Source organism: Mirounga angustirostris, unplaced genomic scaffold, assembly GCF_029215605.1.
Source record: "Mirounga angustirostris isolate CCGP_5_RB_7025 unplaced genomic scaffold, mMirAng1.0.hap1 SCAF_11, whole genome shotgun sequence".
Taxonomy (NCBI): domain Eukaryota; kingdom Metazoa; phylum Chordata; class Mammalia; order Carnivora; family Phocidae; genus Mirounga; species Mirounga angustirostris.
The window spans coordinates 80,780,071-80,796,883 of record NW_026991719.1 but is presented as its reverse complement, the minus strand read 5'-3'; the positions used below and the strand labels follow the sequence as shown (position 1 = coordinate 80,796,883).

General features: G+C 40.2%; 1 protein-coding gene across 1 annotated transcript in view; it reads left to right on the top strand.

Moving 5' to 3' along the window:
• NOX1 (NADPH oxidase 1) overlaps positions 1-16,813 on the top strand; it is a 26,838-nt gene that overhangs the window by 3,494 nt on the left and 6,531 nt on the right. Inside the window, 10 exon segments of the mRNA XM_045880482.3 lie at positions 2,534-2,628; positions 6,826-6,937; positions 7,191-7,275; positions 7,976-8,127; positions 8,232-8,413; positions 8,502-8,634; positions 14,180-14,272; positions 15,592-15,827; positions 16,044-16,206; positions 16,601-16,747. Of these exon segments, the coding sequence (XP_045736438.1) occupies positions 2,534-2,628; positions 6,826-6,937; positions 7,191-7,275; positions 7,976-8,127; positions 8,232-8,413; positions 8,502-8,634; positions 14,180-14,272; positions 15,592-15,827; positions 16,044-16,206; positions 16,601-16,747 (1,398 nt within the window).

Here is a 16,813-nt window from a genome sequence, read left to right as displayed (position 1 = left end):
GCCGAAGGCAGAGGCTCAACCGACTGAGCCACGCACGCGCCCCGCACTGTTTTTTTTAAAAGGACTTATTTATTTGTGCGGGAGAGCATGCAGGGAGGCAGGGGAGAGGGAGAGGGAGAGAGAGAGAGAGAAACTCTAACAGACTCCAGGCTGAGCAGGAAGCTGGTCTCATGGCTCGATCTCATGACTCCGAAATCGCGACCTGAGCCAAAACCAAGAGTCAGCCCTTAACCGACTGCATCACCCGGCACTATTTTTTTAAAATAAAAAATAAATTATTCAGAAAACATTTTTACTCCTCCTCTTGCCAGGTCTTCTACTTCACTTTCCACCCATAATGTAGGAAATGATAGTGAGGGTGGGAAATGGAATTCCTTACTCCCAGATGTCACTCTATTCACAAAGACAAAGAACTCTTGGATCCTAAAATAGTTCTGCTCTCTCTAAAGAAACTTCTCTGTCTTCTGAACTCTTGAGGTATCTGTGGTTCTCACCTCTCTTTTTCTGTTAGGATCAAAGAATCTCTGAAAGACACTCAAGTCCAGAAATGGTGTCTGAGCAAAGGATGCAGGAAGAAATGGACTAGGGAAGCCTGGTAATAACCCAAATTGCTCCTACTATGTACCTATAATGTACCAACCATTGTATTAATCACTCTGCATGTGTTATTTCATGTAAGCCTCACAGTATTGCTGTGAGGGTAGATAGCATTATTCTCTTCACTTTATAGAAGACTCCAAGGCTTAGAGAAGTTAAATCACATGTTGTCTAAGATTACAGAGTTAGAAAGTGGTGAGGCTAGAAGTTGAACCCAAGGAGTTTGACTCCAATATCACTTGAAATAACTATGCTATGCTGCTGGAGGTATGTGAGTGGTCCATATCTAGGGAATCTGAATGGGCCATGTCCTAAGCTAAAGGCTCTCTACTTGTGGGGCTGAGATGGTTCTGATCCATCCTGGGGCCAACAATATATATTAAGGGCATCCCAGTGCCCTAGAGTCCTGCTCCGTTATAAACGAGCACCTCAAAGCTTGGGCTAGAACTGCATTGGTTGGTCTCCAAGGCAATGCGGCAGTGGGTTCCAAGTTCCCCCTTTGCCTACAGAGACAGAGCCTGGGATAGACAAAAGCAGTCTTAAGAGCTCAAATGAGTCCAGGACAATGACAGGTTAATTTGAAAAGAGACTCACAATCTAAAAACAGGAAAATGTGTGTCAGGGAGTAATTAATTAAATAAATTTAATAAATTTAATTAATTTAATTAAATTTAATTAATTAAATAAATTTAATTAATAATTAAAGAGGCAGGCCCATCTGGAATGGTTTAGTCCTTTTCAAATGGGTATTGTTATAGATTTTATTTTTATTTTTTTATAGATTTTATTTTTTTATTTATTCTTTGTTTCTTTAGAAATCCATTTATTCACTTATTGCCATCTTTTGGTTGCAATAGTTCGAATGCTACCAGTCCAGAAGTTGGCAAATGTTTTCTGTAAAGGGCTAGGTAGTACATATTTTAGGCTTTGCAGACCCTATGGTCTCTGTCACAGCTACTCACTGCCTCCATCGAATTATGGAAGCAGCCATAAACAAGATAAGAATAAGTAGGCATGGCTAAGTTCCAATACCACTTTATTTATGGACACTGAGATTAGAATTTCATATAATTGTCACGTCATGAAATATTATTCTTCTTTTAATTTTTCCAACCACTTAAATGTGTGAAAACAGGGGTGCCTGGGTGGCTCAGTTGGTTAGACATCTGCCTTCAGCTTGGGTCATGATCCCAGGGTCCTGGGATTGAGTCCCGCATTGGTCTCCCTGTTTGTTGGGGAGCCTGCTTCTCCCTCTCCCTCTGCCCCCTGCTCCCCCTGCTTGTGCTCTCTGTGTGTCTAATAAATAAATAAAATCTTAAAAAAATAACATGTGAAAACAAACAAAAAAGTAAAAACCATTCTTAATTTGTAGGCTGTACAAAATAAACGGTGAGCTAGATTTGGCCCATGGGCCTTGATTTGTTGACCCTGGTCTAATGAATGCATGTCTTGAAGTGCTAACTCTTTCTGAAAGTAAGTTAGATACTAGAGGGATTGTACTCATTTAAAATGAAAACAGGTAAACACAAAATCGCCAAAATGGTGACACTATTTCCTATCCCTTACCTATTCCTCCCCATACCCAAATTTTACTTGAGTCTTTGCTTGTTTTTTTTTAATTTTTTATTGTTATGTTAATCACCATACATTACATCATTAGTTTTTGATGTAGTGTTCCATGATTCATTGTTTGCGTATAACACCCAGTGCTCCATGCAGAACGTGCCCTCTTTAATACCCATCACCGGGCTAACCCATCCCCCACCCAAAACCCTCAGTTTGTTTCTCAGAGCCCATAGTCTCTCATGGTTCGGTCTCCCCCTCCGATTTCCCCCCCTTCATTCTTCCCCTCCTGCTATCTTCTTCTTCTTCTTTTTTTTTTTTAACATATATTGTATTATTTGTTTCGGAGGTACTTGTTTTTTATTTCCTCCAGGCTACTTGGTTGGGGCTGAATGTTTTCCTCTTTGTGCATGCCTTCCTGTCATATGAGAAAGCCGATAAGTACTACTACACAAGAGAAATCCTGGGGGTGAGTATCACAGTTGTGATATGGAGAATCTCTGTTTGTTGTTGATGTTGTTGTTGTTGTTGTTGTTGTTTGTGACCTTGGTTCCTTTGAGACCCAATGCCCTGATTTCCTCTAGGGTTAGGGTTCCCAGAATAAAATACAGGATACCCAGTTGAATTTTTTTTAGAGATTTTGTTTATTTATTTGAGAGAGAGAGTGAGTGAGAGAGAGCATGAGCTGGGTGAAGAGCAGAGGGAGAGGGAGAAGCCCAGGGAGGAGGGAGCACGAGGGGGGTGGGGAGGCTTGATCCTGGGACCCCAGGATCATGACCTGAGCTGAAGACAGATGCTTAAATGACTGAGCCGCCCAAGAGACCCCCCCCAACCCCACTTAAATTTGAATTCCAGAAAAATCATTTTTTTGGTATATTTTGAATATTGCATGGGACATAGGTATGCTAAAAAAAATTACTCACTTTTTAAAATCTGAAGTTCAAATTTATCTGGGCATCTGGTATTTTTGTTCACTAAATCTGACAGCCCTATCTAGGGCACACTCCCCAGACCCAATGATAAAAACACACAGTAAAGAAAACTATTAAGCAGTCATTTCAAATGACTCAAGGACTCCTATAGGGTGTGAGGGGAAAGCTAACTGGGTAGCACTCCTGCCCCTGCCCCTACTTCAACCAAAGCAGCCTTTACCTGTCTTTTTTAAAGATTTTATTTATTTATTTTTGTGAGAGAGAGAGAGAGTGCGCACGAGTGGGACAGAGGAGCAGAGGGAGAAGCAGGCTCCCTGCTCAGCAGGGAGCCTGACATGGGACTCGATTCCAAGACCCTGAGATCATGACCTGAGCTGAAAGCAGACACTTAACCGACTGAGCCACCCAGGTGCCCCTCAGCCTTTATCAGTCTTATGGACTCCTGCTTATGATTTCCGGAAAGAGTTTGGTTTATAACAAGTAAACAAACAACTTGAAAGCCACTGCTGTGGACTGATCTCACAGAAAAACACCTCTCCATCAAATAAGAGGGATACTTAGAGGGTCTGTGGGGTGAGGGGCGCAGCAGAACTCAAGGCCTGAAGAAAGGCAGGGGTCGGGTGAGAATAACAGGACAGAGAAGGCTGTAGAAGCGGTAGGTAAAGAACAGAAGAGGGAGGGTGGGGGCCGGATAGGGTACGTCAATGTTTAGGTGACCAGAGTTAGAAGCATGGAGGTGAGAATGATTCTCTCACAGGCTCATCAGTCTGGCCACTATCTGATTAGAAAAGCAAATCTAACTGCTAACTCTAGTGAGTTTTTCAGTAGCAGGGAAGGGATTTGGTTAAATCACTTTCATCTTGATGAGATCATTGGCTTTCCACAAAGACCCATCCGATGTACATGTTTAAAGACAGCTTGTCCTTTTAAAAAAATCCTTCTTTTCTCTCTGTAATCAAAGGATCCATGTTGAGATCACAACCAATTTGAATGTTCTGTTCATGGCTTATTTCACCCTGCTGTTTTCCATTTTAAATGTTGGTCCTTGATCCTTCTTTGGAAACTCTAAACTCCAAAGGAAGTGTTAATTTATTTTAAAAATAGCTTTTTAGTAAGAGAATGATGCAATAAATGTGACTTGTTATTAAGAGCTTAATTGCTTTATGACCAAAATGTCAGCAGCAGAAAAATGAATCATGCTGATATCCTGTGGATATTTCATTCACTTCGTTTTTTAAAAACACTTAATGATAAATACTGCTACTTTCCGTGATAGCAAATGATACAGAAGTGTATAAGTAAAAATGTGAAAATTGCCCTCCCATCCATTCCCCAGAGATAACCACTGTTAATAGTCTGTGTGTGTGTTTGTGTAGATGCACTGACTTAAGCTCATGAATGCATCGACATATAGGTTTTGTTTTTGAGGTAGGTACCATTCTTACTCACTTCTTAATTTCCTGTATACAGTAAAATTCGCTCTTTTTTTCTGGTGTATGCACCATTCTATGAATTTGGATAAACACATAAAGTAGCAAAGAGGTTTTTTTGCCATTGTTTTGTTTTGTTTGGGGTTTTTTTTTGAGTTTTGTTTTGTTTTCACCAAAAAAGGGATCACATCGTAGATATTGGCTGGAAATTGCTTCTTACACTTAATGTATTTCAGATAGCTTTCCATGTGAGTACGTAACTAGTGATGTGCTGGAACTAGCTCATATCAGCTTGCAATAGCCACTTATGTGCATCTCTTCCCAGCCCTATATTCAATGGTGTTCAATGACATCAAATTGGTATTTTGAAATCTGCCACGGCGGCGGTATTGACATCATGTAAATTGGCAAAGGCTGGAAACCAATCTCCCCTCTTCCCCTGAAAGCTGGTTCTTAAACGTTTACCACTCCTACTCCCCTGCATATAGCTCTCATCCTTTTAAGAACCTAACCGTCCATGGCATTGATGTGCCATAATTTATTTAATCATTCTGTAGTTATTTCTTGAATTTGTGCTTCCTCTAAGAAAATACAGAGTTATTTGATTCACTATGAAGCAGAGCAAATAAGTAACAGAATAAGCAGTTTAAATCCATAGTCAGTGAGACATTAATGATAGCAGCAGTTGAATTTGAACATCAGGTGGTGTTGATATCAAAAAGTACACGTAAATTGGGATATTTCGGTGTGTTGCAATGGGGGGAGAAAAGATTCCCTCTAAAAAGAATTGATCCCATACAGATAGCCCCTCCAGAATATGGAACTATGAAAGTGTAGTCCTATGTTTTCCACTCACTTGCCAATTTTAGCTTTAAGAAACCTCTGTGTCTCAAATAAGCAATTCCAATTGCTTATTTGCTTTCCAATGTGGAAAGGCAGGCTCTTTGAGATGCGCAGAGAAAATTTACTCAGAAATGGAACAGGATGTCTCTCTGAAAAACAGTCGGAGTGTGACTCAGCGGAGGGAGAAAACACAGATCATATGGAAGAGCCAGCAATGGAAAACAGTAGGGCGGCTCCTGTTCCCTGCGCTGCCAAACGCGGGAAGCCATTACGGATGTTAGGTGGATCTTGACTTGGCTTGATGTCACGTTGCCCTGGGTTTAGGTGTCACATGAAAAAGAGTTTTTGTGCTGAAAAGATTATTAGAAAAATTTAGGGAGGAAAAAAAAGAGAGAGAAAAAAAGAGTTAGAAAAAAAAAAGGAGAAATCGTTAACTCTAACCCATATTCTTCCTTTCGGCGAGTCGCTGATGGGCACACATGTGAGGCTGGCCAGTCTCCTTTTCTGGCAACTTCTACTGCTGGATCAGACTGATCTTGGTGTATGCTGCCTGGCCACCCAAGGAAATCAGTTTGAAATTCTGTTCTCAGAAGCTCTCCTTTCTCAAATCTTTGCCTGAGTTTAAAATGTTTGCTCTGAGGGGTTCACTAGTTTTGCCTAAGCTGTATTCAATCATTAAAGGCATCTTAAATATAAATGGTTAAATTTTTTTGTTTGCATGGTTATTACAATGCAATATTTGTAATATTGCTTATAATTATATCTGCTTATAATTGCAATGTTAGAAAATACAGGAAAGAGAAAGTCACTGTCTGTAATTATACTTTAAATATATAAGCTTTATTTAAAATGCAAATAAAAACATACAATCTTCAAGATTGTTTTACAAATGACAAACAATAAAATAATAATTGAGTATATTTTTTAAAGATTTTATTTATTTGTTTGTGAGAGAGAGAGCGAGAGGGAGCATGAGCAGGGGGAGGGGCAGAGGCAGAGGGAGAAGCAGGCTCCCCACTGAGCAGGGAGCCCGACATAGGGGCTCGATCCCAGGACCCTGAGATCATGACCTGAGCCGAAGGCAGACGCTTAACCAACTGAGCCACCCAGGTGCCCCAATAATTGAGTGGATTAGGCGAAAATACTCGTTGCAAAGTATTACATCGATAGAATGTATCTGTTAATGTGAAATTATTGAATCCTGTTCTCTTTTGTATTGTTAGATGTGTAGTCAAATATTTCCAAGCCACTTGTCATGAGAATTTCTCAATTCACTGGTAAGTTCAGCAAATGTTCTGTCATTTTGCAGAGAGCCTGGACCTAGTGTGCTGGCTACTGAGAAAGGGGTGAGGAAGATGTTGCCCTGCCCTTTTCCAGGTCTCAGACAAGTGGACTGGGCTGTGCTCACCTCCTAGATGATGCGATGAAGCAGCTGATGGTCTCTTCTCTCCTCTGCTCTATTCGGCATTGGCCTGGGCCCGAGCCTCTGCTTGCTGCCTGAATTTTAACAGCATGCTGATCTTGCTTCCTGTGTGTCGAAATCTGCTGTCCTTCCTGAGGGGCACCTGCTCAGTGAGTCCCAACCCCTCCTAGGTCAACTTTCACATTAAAGACAAGAGACCCTGAACTCCTCAGTGGGACAGCCCAATATCTTCAAACCCCTAGGAATGGAAGCCAGGGATCTCCTTTGGTAGCCAAGGGGGTAGGCAAGTATTGGTGTGGGGGGTGGGTATTGGTATGCTTTGTTTAAGACATGCTGGTTATGGGTTGCTGAATTTTATCAACTGCCCGGAGACACCGGGCCTTGATCACATTCCATTTGTAGTTCTGCAGGTGCACCCTGAGAAAGCAACTGGATCACAACCTCACCTTCCACAAGCTAGTAGCATATATGATCTGCCTACACACAGGTAACTGAGGCAAACCACAAAACTGCAAGCTCATGAGCATTCAGAATATAGTTTCATTGACCTCTGCATTTAGATATTCAAAAAGTATTTATCTAACACCTGGCACTATTTGCCAGGCACTGTTGTAGGCCTATTTTCTTTCTTTCTTTCTTTTTTTTTTTTTAAAGATTTTATTTATTTATTTGACAGAGAGTGAGAGAGCGCAAGCAGGGGGAGCAGGTTGAGCAAGGAGCCTGATGCGGGGCTTGATCCCAGGACCTGAGCCGAAGGCAGACCCTTAACTGACTGAGCCACCCGGGCACCCCTGTAGGCCTATTTTCATGGAACTTATATTCGATTCATTTGGGAACAGAATGAGAATACAAAAAATCTTGGTTCTCTCTGCAATCAAGATTTATCAGGCACCTTCCATGGACTGAGCATTCTGCTAGACACTATCCACAGGATTCTCCTTTGCTAGTGGGGCATGCCTGCAGTGAGGTTTCTGAGATACCTTTCAATTCCCCGTCGTCTTTCTTTTTTTGTTGTTGCTGATATAACTATATTTTATTTATTTTTATTTTTTTAATTTAATCTTATTATGTTATGTTAGTCACCATACATTACATCATTAGTTTTTGATATAGTGATCCATGATTCATTGTTTTTGTATAACACCCAGTGCTCAGTGCAATACGTGCCCCATCGTCTTTCCATTTAGCTATTCACATCATTGCACACCTGTTCAACTTTGAACACTACAGCAGAAGCCGACAGGACACAGATGGATCCCTTGCCTCCATTCTCTCCACCCTATCTCATCAAGAGAAAGGGGAAGGTTCGTGGCTAAATCCTATCCAGTCCCCAAACATGGTGAGTTGACTCAATGGCAAAGCGTCGGCGATCTGGTCACGAGTATGGAAGGGCATGGTGTGTCTGGCACCCACTGTGTCAGGCTGAAATTTCTCCTTTCGTAGACAGTGGAGTATCTGACATTTACCAGCATTGCTGGTCTCACCGGAGTGATCATCACAATAGCTCTGGTTCTCGTGGTGACTTCAGCTATGGAGTTCATCCAGAGGAGTTATTTTGAGGTCTTCTGGTACACACACCATATTTTTATCATCTACTTCATTGGTTTAGGGATTCACGGCATTGGGTAAGGTCCTCGAACCCTCATTCTCATGCCCCAGCCCCTGACCTTGCATAATTCTTTGCCTCCAACTGTCCTTCTTTGTCTGTCTCAGTGGAATTGTCCGGGGTCAAACAGAAGAGAGCCTGAATGAGAGTCATCCTCACAGGTGTGCAGAATCTTTCAAGCACTGGGATGATCATGACTCCCACTGCAAGCATCCCTGATTTGAAGGGCTCCCCGCTGAGGTAAGAACCCCAGAGACAAGGATAGACTCTAGTTAGGAGCTGTTATTGCTATTGTTGTTATTATTACTCTTATTATTGTTCCTGTTACTAGTTCAGTGCTGTGCTGAGTCCAATGGAGGATATATTCACAAGGCTCCTTCCATCAAGGAACTCCATTATTCCTGGCAACAGGCCAGGGAATTACCATTAGCAGGGGATCCTGAAGAGGAAGGACTAATGGTTATTGCATGTTGTGAGACCCTATCTAAAAGTAATAATGATACCTCACATTATTAATAGTGTTTACCATGGGACAGGTTTGCTGTGTAATATGGATTATCTCATTTATACATAGCAATAATCGATGAGGTAGGTATTTTTTGGTCTCCATTGTGAGACAATAGGACTAGGATTCAAAGAAATTCAACTGTCAGGCTCTCACAGTAAGTAACTAGTGGAACTGGAATTCAAGCCCAGGCTTTTCAGATTCCAAAGACTGCGCTCTTAACCACTGAAATCCAGTCAATTTTCTTGGGGGGAAGAAATGCATTCTTTTCCCCCCAGCTTTATTGAAGTACAATTGACAAATAAAATTGTATATATTTGAAACATACAATGTGGTGAGTGACACATGCATACTTTGTGAAATGATCACCATAATGAGATTAATTAACACATCCATCACCTCACAGTTACCATTTTGTGTGTGTGGTGAGAATGCTTAAGATCTACTCTTTGAGCAAATTTCAAGTATGCTATACAGTATTATCAACTGCAGTCACCATGCTTTACATTAGATCCCCAGAGCTTATTCATCTTATGACTGAAGTCACATACCCTTTGACCAGCATTTTTCCATCACTTCCCCACCTCCCATCCCAGACCCTGGTTACCCACCTTCCTAGTCTCTGTTTCTATAAGTTCAACTTCTTTTTTTTTAAAGCATTCTCGAAGTCAGTTTTCTTTGGTGTTATAAGAACATGCTTGGAAATTATTATTAAATAGTGGACAACCAAGAAACTGGATTCCAGGAAACTCAAGGTGTGCCTTGGGATAATTATTGTGGATATCATGGTTTACCTTTACATGCTCATAAAATATGTTAGATGGAGGAATAAATGGAAGGGAAAGGTAAACTTGTGGTGTCTCAGAGTGCTCTGGGGGTGATTAAAGTCTTTAAATCAGTTGCAGAATTAAGAGCAGTATCTTGATCCTCATCAAAAATGGGAATAATATCTTTTAAAAACCCCTAAAGTTGGCATTTCAAATCAGTTGAGAAAAATATATATCATTCAACAATTTTTTAGGACAATAGGTTATCCATCCAGGAAGAAAAGCTGAATCTTGATTCCACACTTTACACTAAAATATGAATCAGGAATGCATGGATCAAGGATTTAAGTGTTAAAGAAAGGAAAGAAATCATAAAAGCATCCTAAGACCATCTGGTAAATTTTTTTCTAATACCGAAGGATTAGCAAAAAATTCCCTCAATAAGATTTAAAAAGACCTTGAAGTCAGAAAATAAAATAAAATAAATTTGAATAAATATATATTAAAATGTGTTCTATATAAATTTTTAAATTTTTATTTAAATTCTAGTTATTTAATGTACAGTGTAATATTAGTTTCAAATGTACAATTTAGTGATTCAGCACTTCCATACAACACCTGGTGCTCATCACAAGTGCACTCCTTGATCCCCATGTCCATTTCACCCATCCCCTCACCCACCTCCCCTCTGGTAACCATCAGTTTGTTCTTAGAGTTAAGAGTGTGTTTCTTGGTTTGCCTTTCTCTCTCTTCTTTTTGCTATGCTCATTTGCTTTGTTTCTTAAATTGTACATGTGAGTGAACTCATATGGTATTTGTCTTTCTGTAATTGACTTATTTCGCTTAGCATAATGCTCTCTAGCTCCATGTTGTTGCAAATGGCAAGATTTCATTCTTTTTTATGGCTAATATTCCTATATATATATATATATATATATATATATATATATATATATATATATATATATATATACCACTTCTTCTTTATCCATTCATCAGTCGATGGACATTTGGGCTCTTTCCATAATTTGGCTATTGTGGATGGTGCTGTTATAAACATCGGGGTGCATGTATCCCTTTGAATTAGTATTTCTGTATCCTTTGGGTAAATACCTAGTGCAATTGCTGGATCATAAGGTAGTTCTATTTTTAACTTTTTGAGGAACCTCCATACTGTTTTCCAGAGTGGCTGCACCAATTTGCATTACCACCAACAGTGCAAGAGGGATCCATCCCTTTTCTCTGCATTCTTGCCAACATCTATTGTTTCCTGCGTTGTTAATTTTAGCCATTCTAACTGGTCTAAGGTGATGTCTCATTGTAGTTTTGATTTGCATTTCTTTGATGATGAGTGATGTTGAGCAACTTTTCATGTGTCTATTGGCCATCTATGTGTCTTCTTTGGAAAAATGTCTATTCTGTCTTCTGCCCATTTTTTAACTGCATTATTTGGTTTTTGGGTGTTGAGTTTGATGAGTTCTTAATATACTTTGGAAACTAACCCTTCATCAGACATGTCATTAGCAAATACCTTCTCCCATTCTGGAGGCTGCCTTTTAGTTTTGATGATTATTTCCTTTGCTGTGCAGAAGCTTTTTATTTTGATGTAGTCCTAATAGTTTATTTTTACTTTTATTTCCCTTACCTCAGAAGACATATCTAGAGAAATGTTGCTATAGCTGAAGTCAGAGAAATTACTGCCTATGGTGTATTCTAGGATTTGTATGGTTTCATTTAGGTCTTTTATCCATTTTTGAGTTTATTTCTGTGGATGGTATAAGAAAGTGGTCCAGTTTCATTCTTTTGCATGTTGTTGTCCAGTTTTCCCAACACCATTTGTCAGAGAGGCGGTCTTTTTCCCATTGGATATTCTTTCCTACTTTGTTGAAGATTAATTGATGATACAGTTGTGGGTTCATTTCTGGGTTTTAAAATTCTATTCCATTGATCTATGTGTCTATTTTTGTGCCAGTATCATACTGTTTTATTTATTTATTTATTTATTTATTTATTTATTTATTTATTTATATTTTTTATACTGGTTTGAATACTACAGCTTTCTTTTTTTTTAAGATTTTATTTATTTATTTTGAGAGAGAGAATGAGATAGAGTGAGCATGAGGGGGGGAGGGTCAGAGGGAGGAGCAGACTCCCTGCTGAGCAGGGAACCCGATGCGGGACTCGATCCCAGGACTCCAGGATCATGACCTGAGCCGAAGGCAGTCGCTTAACCAACTGAGCTACCCAGGGGCCCTGAATACTACAGCTTTCTAACATAAATCTGGAATTGAAGACTGGAATTGTGATACCTCCAGTTTTGTTTTCTTTTTCCAGATTGCTTTGACTATTTGGGGTCTTCTGTGGTTCCACATAAATTTTAGGATTGTTCTAGTTCTGTGAAAAATGCTGTTGGTATTTTGATAAGGATTGCATTAAATCTGCAAATTTCTATGGGTTATACACACATTTTAACAGTATTTGTCTTCCAATCCATGAGCATGGAATATCTTTCCCTTTCTTTGTGTCATCTTCAATTTCTTTCATCAACGCTTTATGGTTTTCAGAGTACAGTCTTTCACCTCTTTGGTTAATTTTATTCTTAGTTATTTTATTATTTTTGGTGTAATAGTAAATGGTGTTGCTTTCTTAATTTCTCTTTCTGTGGCTTCACTGAAACATTTGTTTTTAAAAAGCTCTATGGTATAACATTTTTGTCAATTTTTTAATGTGATTATTTTTAATGACCTGAGGGCATTATGCAAAGTGAAATAAGTCAGATGGAAAAGGACAAATACTGTGTGATCTCACTGTATGTAGAATCTTACTTTAATGAACCTAACTCATAGATATGGAGAACATATTGGTGGTTTCCAGAGGCAGGGGGTGGGGAGTGGGCATAATGAGTGAAGGTGGTCAAAAGGTACAAACTTCCAGTTATAAAATAAATAAGTCATGGGTATGCCATGTACAGCATGGAAACTATAGTTAATAATACTGTATTGCACATTTCAAATTTGCTAAGATAGTAGATATTAAAAGTTCTCAGCACAAGAAAAAAATTTTTGCAACGATGTATGGTGACGGATATTAACTATACTTATTGTGATCATTTTGCAATATATACAAATATTGAATCATCATGGTATACACCTGAAACTAATGTAATGCTATATGTCAATTATATCTCAATACAAAAAAATGAAATAAAAATAAAAATTAAAAAAACACAGTTGGGTATTGGCAAAAAAATCTGTGTGGTATACCATTTTTGTCATTTTTTTTCTTAGTAAATAATAGGGCCATTCCTATACTCGTATACTTTGTGCACACCTTAATTATATCTTTATGCTCCATTTCCTAGAAGTGAAATTTCTGGGTCAAATAGAAGGAATGCTTTTAAGGCTGTTGGGATGTATTACCAAATTGCTCTCTGGGAAGATGCTACTAATTTGTCCCTCCACTGACTGCACGTGTGAATGTGCCCATCTCCCTGCATCCCAGTTAATGGTGGGCATATTGTTTAATGTTGTTTTCCAATCTGAGAGGCTAGAGTGTTATTTTGGTTTAATATTCATTTCTCTGATTACTTCTGAGGTCAAAATTTTTTTGCCACGTTGTTATTAGCCATTTCTTAAATATATTTTTTGTGTGTTTTCTCTGAAGACATGGAGAATTTTTTTCCAAATCAGGAGTAGCATCAAATTGTATAATACCCACTCTCAAGTTCACCTGCCACATCTCTGCCCCTTTCCTCCCTGGAGATACCCAAGGAAGTTGTTTGCCTGAAACAGCATAAGAAACCTCATTCCACACAGTTCTGATGTTTCACGCTGAAGCAATTTTGCAAGAAAGGACATGACTTAGCATTGCTAGGAAATACATTTTTAGTAGCTCCTGTGCATATTGGAGCAACCTGCTACCTTTGAGAGGATCTCAGGGATAGAAAGACTGCTTTTAAAAAAAATGTAGAGAAGATAAAAAGTATAGTACTATGTTAGGTGTTTTGAGCACCTGAGAAAAGATGTGATGGATAAATACCAAGTTTTATATAGTGTTACCAATAGTGTCAGCCATGGGCTTTCTCTTCTTTGTTAGTTTGTTTTGCTTTTAATCATCTGCTTCTCTCTTGGTTTTTCAGTTTGGACAAATTGTACTGGAAGACTGTCTTGGAGTCTTAAAATTAAAATGTATATATAATTTAAGAATATATATAATATACATTATATGTATAATTACCACATATTTTATTTTTGTGCTTTTCTTTGCTTCCTAGTGAGACTTGTAAAACTTCAGGAAATGATCTGCTTTATGAGTAACAGATTAGCAAACAAAACCATTATAATTTATTCCTTTCCATTTCCGTCTGTGAGATTTGGCGAAATTAGTGGCTTAATAATGATACACATCAGAGAACTTGATAAATATTATTGAATGAAGAAATGAACTGCTACACATATAAATCCTCAACAGGAGATTAATATGTAACCTCACTCTTTATTGTTTCTCTGTGCAGTCTTGCAAGTGGATCCTTGCACCAGGGGTTCTTCATATCTTTGAACGGATTCTCCGATTTTACCGCTCGCAGCAGAAGGTCGTGATTACCAAGGTAAAGAATATGCACTTTCCAGGGATCCTGGCTGACTCAGTGGGAGGAATGTGTGACTCTTGATGTTGGGGCCATGAGTTCAAGTTCCACATGGGGTGTAGAGATTACTTTAAAAAAAAAAAAAACTTTAAAAAAGAATATGCACTTCCGGGCACCTGGGTGTCTCAGTCGGTTAAGCGTCTGCCTTTGGCTCAGGTCATGATCCCAGGGTCCTGAGGTCGAGCCCCACGTTGGGCTCCCTGCTCAGCGGGGAGCCTGCTTCTCCCTCTCCTCCTGGCTTGTGCTCTCTCTCGCTCTCTGTCACTATCTGTCTGTTTCTCTCTCAAATAAATAAATACAATCTTTAAAAAAAAAAAGAATATGCATTTGGGGCACATGGGTGATGAAGTCGGTTAAGAGTTCGACTTCTGGGGGCGCCTGGGTGGCTCAGTCGTTAAGCGTCTGCCTTCGGCTCAGGTCATGATCCCAGGGTCCTGGGATCGAGCCCCGCATCGGGCTCCCTGCTCCGCGGGAGGCCTGCTTCTCCCTCTCCCACTCCCCCTGCTTGTGTTCCCTCTCTCGCTGTGTCTCTCTCTGTCAAATAAATAGATAAAATCTTTAAAAAAAAAAAAAAAGTTCGACTTCTGGTTTTGGCTCAGGTCCTGATCTCAGGGTTGTGGGATGGAGCCCTGCATCGGGCTCCACACTCAGGGCCAAGTCTGCTTGAGGACTCTCTCTCCCTCTCCCCTACCCCACTAAAATAAATAAATAAATCTTAAAAAATGTTTTTTAAAAAAGAATATGCACTTTCTTCTAGCTGTCATAAGAGTTCTTTTCTTCCTGATTATAGGAATAGATTGTGATGTTGTCACTCTGAAAGGAATAAAAAAGAGCTGGAGGCAACATACTTTAGTTCCCCCAGTGCTGGACAGAACTAGGGGGAAAAGTTTTGGCAGAAATCATCAGCATGGGTCTTCATCAGAGGCTGCAAACAGGTGGCCTGGGCCAGTCCACAGACATCCTTCGGTTGGCCCGCACACTGATTGCTTGGAAAATTGAATTGGTTGCTGACATTTAAACATCCAGAGGGAGGCTTTCACAGTAAAAGAAAAATGGCCCTTCTATCTTCTACTGAAGAATCAGGCAACCCGATAACGCTGAGTTGCGGTTCCATAGTGCACCCACCATCTGGGCAAAGTCACTGGTGCCCCCTTTCGAAAGGACTTCTGCTCGCAGTTCACCACCATCGCCAGCCCTCCCACTTTACTGATTTAGTTCATCTGCCTGCCCCTTATCACCATTTGAGTTTGCCTCCTTTGGCCTCTGTGCTTCATTCGCAGGTTGTCATGCACCCATCCAAAGTTCTGGAATTGCAGATGAACAAGCGTGGCTTCCGCATGGAAGTGGGACAGTATATTTTTGTTAATTGTCCCTCCATCTCTTATTTGGAGTGGCATCCCTTTACTCTGACCTCTGCTCCAGAGGAAGACTTCTTCTCTATTCATATCAGAGCGGCGGGGGACTGGACAGAAAATCTCATCAGGGCTTTTGAGCAGCAGCAGTCACCCATTCCCAGGTGGGTCTTTGAGAGCAGCCGAGACCCAGAGCAGAGGCAGACAGGCAGACAAGAGGAAGCGATTCCTTGTTGAACCTTAAGTCTGGTGCAATCGAATATGATGAAGATAAACAGGCACTACACGAACCATGGGAACAGCTATGTCCTGGGAGGGATGTTTGAGGTTGGGGCTGGAGGTGAGACTTCACTTGCCCATTGTCTTCTGTCTGCTGCCAGGACTGAGGTGGATGGTCCCTTTGGCACTGTCAGTGAAGATGTCTTCCAATATGAAGTGGCTGTGTTGGTTGGAGCAGGAATTGGGGTCACCCCCTTTGCTTCCATCTTAAAATCCATCTGGTACAAATTTCAGCGTGAAGATCACAACCTTAAAACACAAACGGTAACTCCCTCATACTTCTTTTCATCTGGTCTGGGACTGACAGGTCCACTGCTTTCATGGCTTAAGCTCTTCACAACTGATCCCTGGAGCTATGAGAGTGAGTGATCTCTTCTCTCTGCCAAGGCATCCATTTCTGTAAGATTCATCATAGGAACAGGGTCTTCATTTTCAATTTGGAGTTCAAAATCACCTTGAACCATAGATGATGTTGGAAGTCTTTTTCCTTAAGGGAAGTCGTGAGAACTCTGGACGTTCATGATGCTCTGTACAACTGATTTTTCAGGTCACCTGTAGACTTGACCAACAAATATAGAGTATATATAATAGTCATGTCACCACAATGGACATCTTAAAGGCACTTGAATAAGGCTATGTTCTCTCTTGCTGGTTCCAGATCTATTTCTACTGGATCTGCAGGGAGACAGGTGCCTTTGCCTGGTTCAATGACCTGTTGGCTTCTCTGGAACGTGAGATGGAGGAATTAGGCAAAGTGGATTTTCTAAACTACCGTCTCTTCCTCACCGGATGGGACAGCAACATAGTGAGTTCAAACAATTGATTGAAACACTAATTCCCACGTTAGATGCAAGATCAATGTCAGACAAGG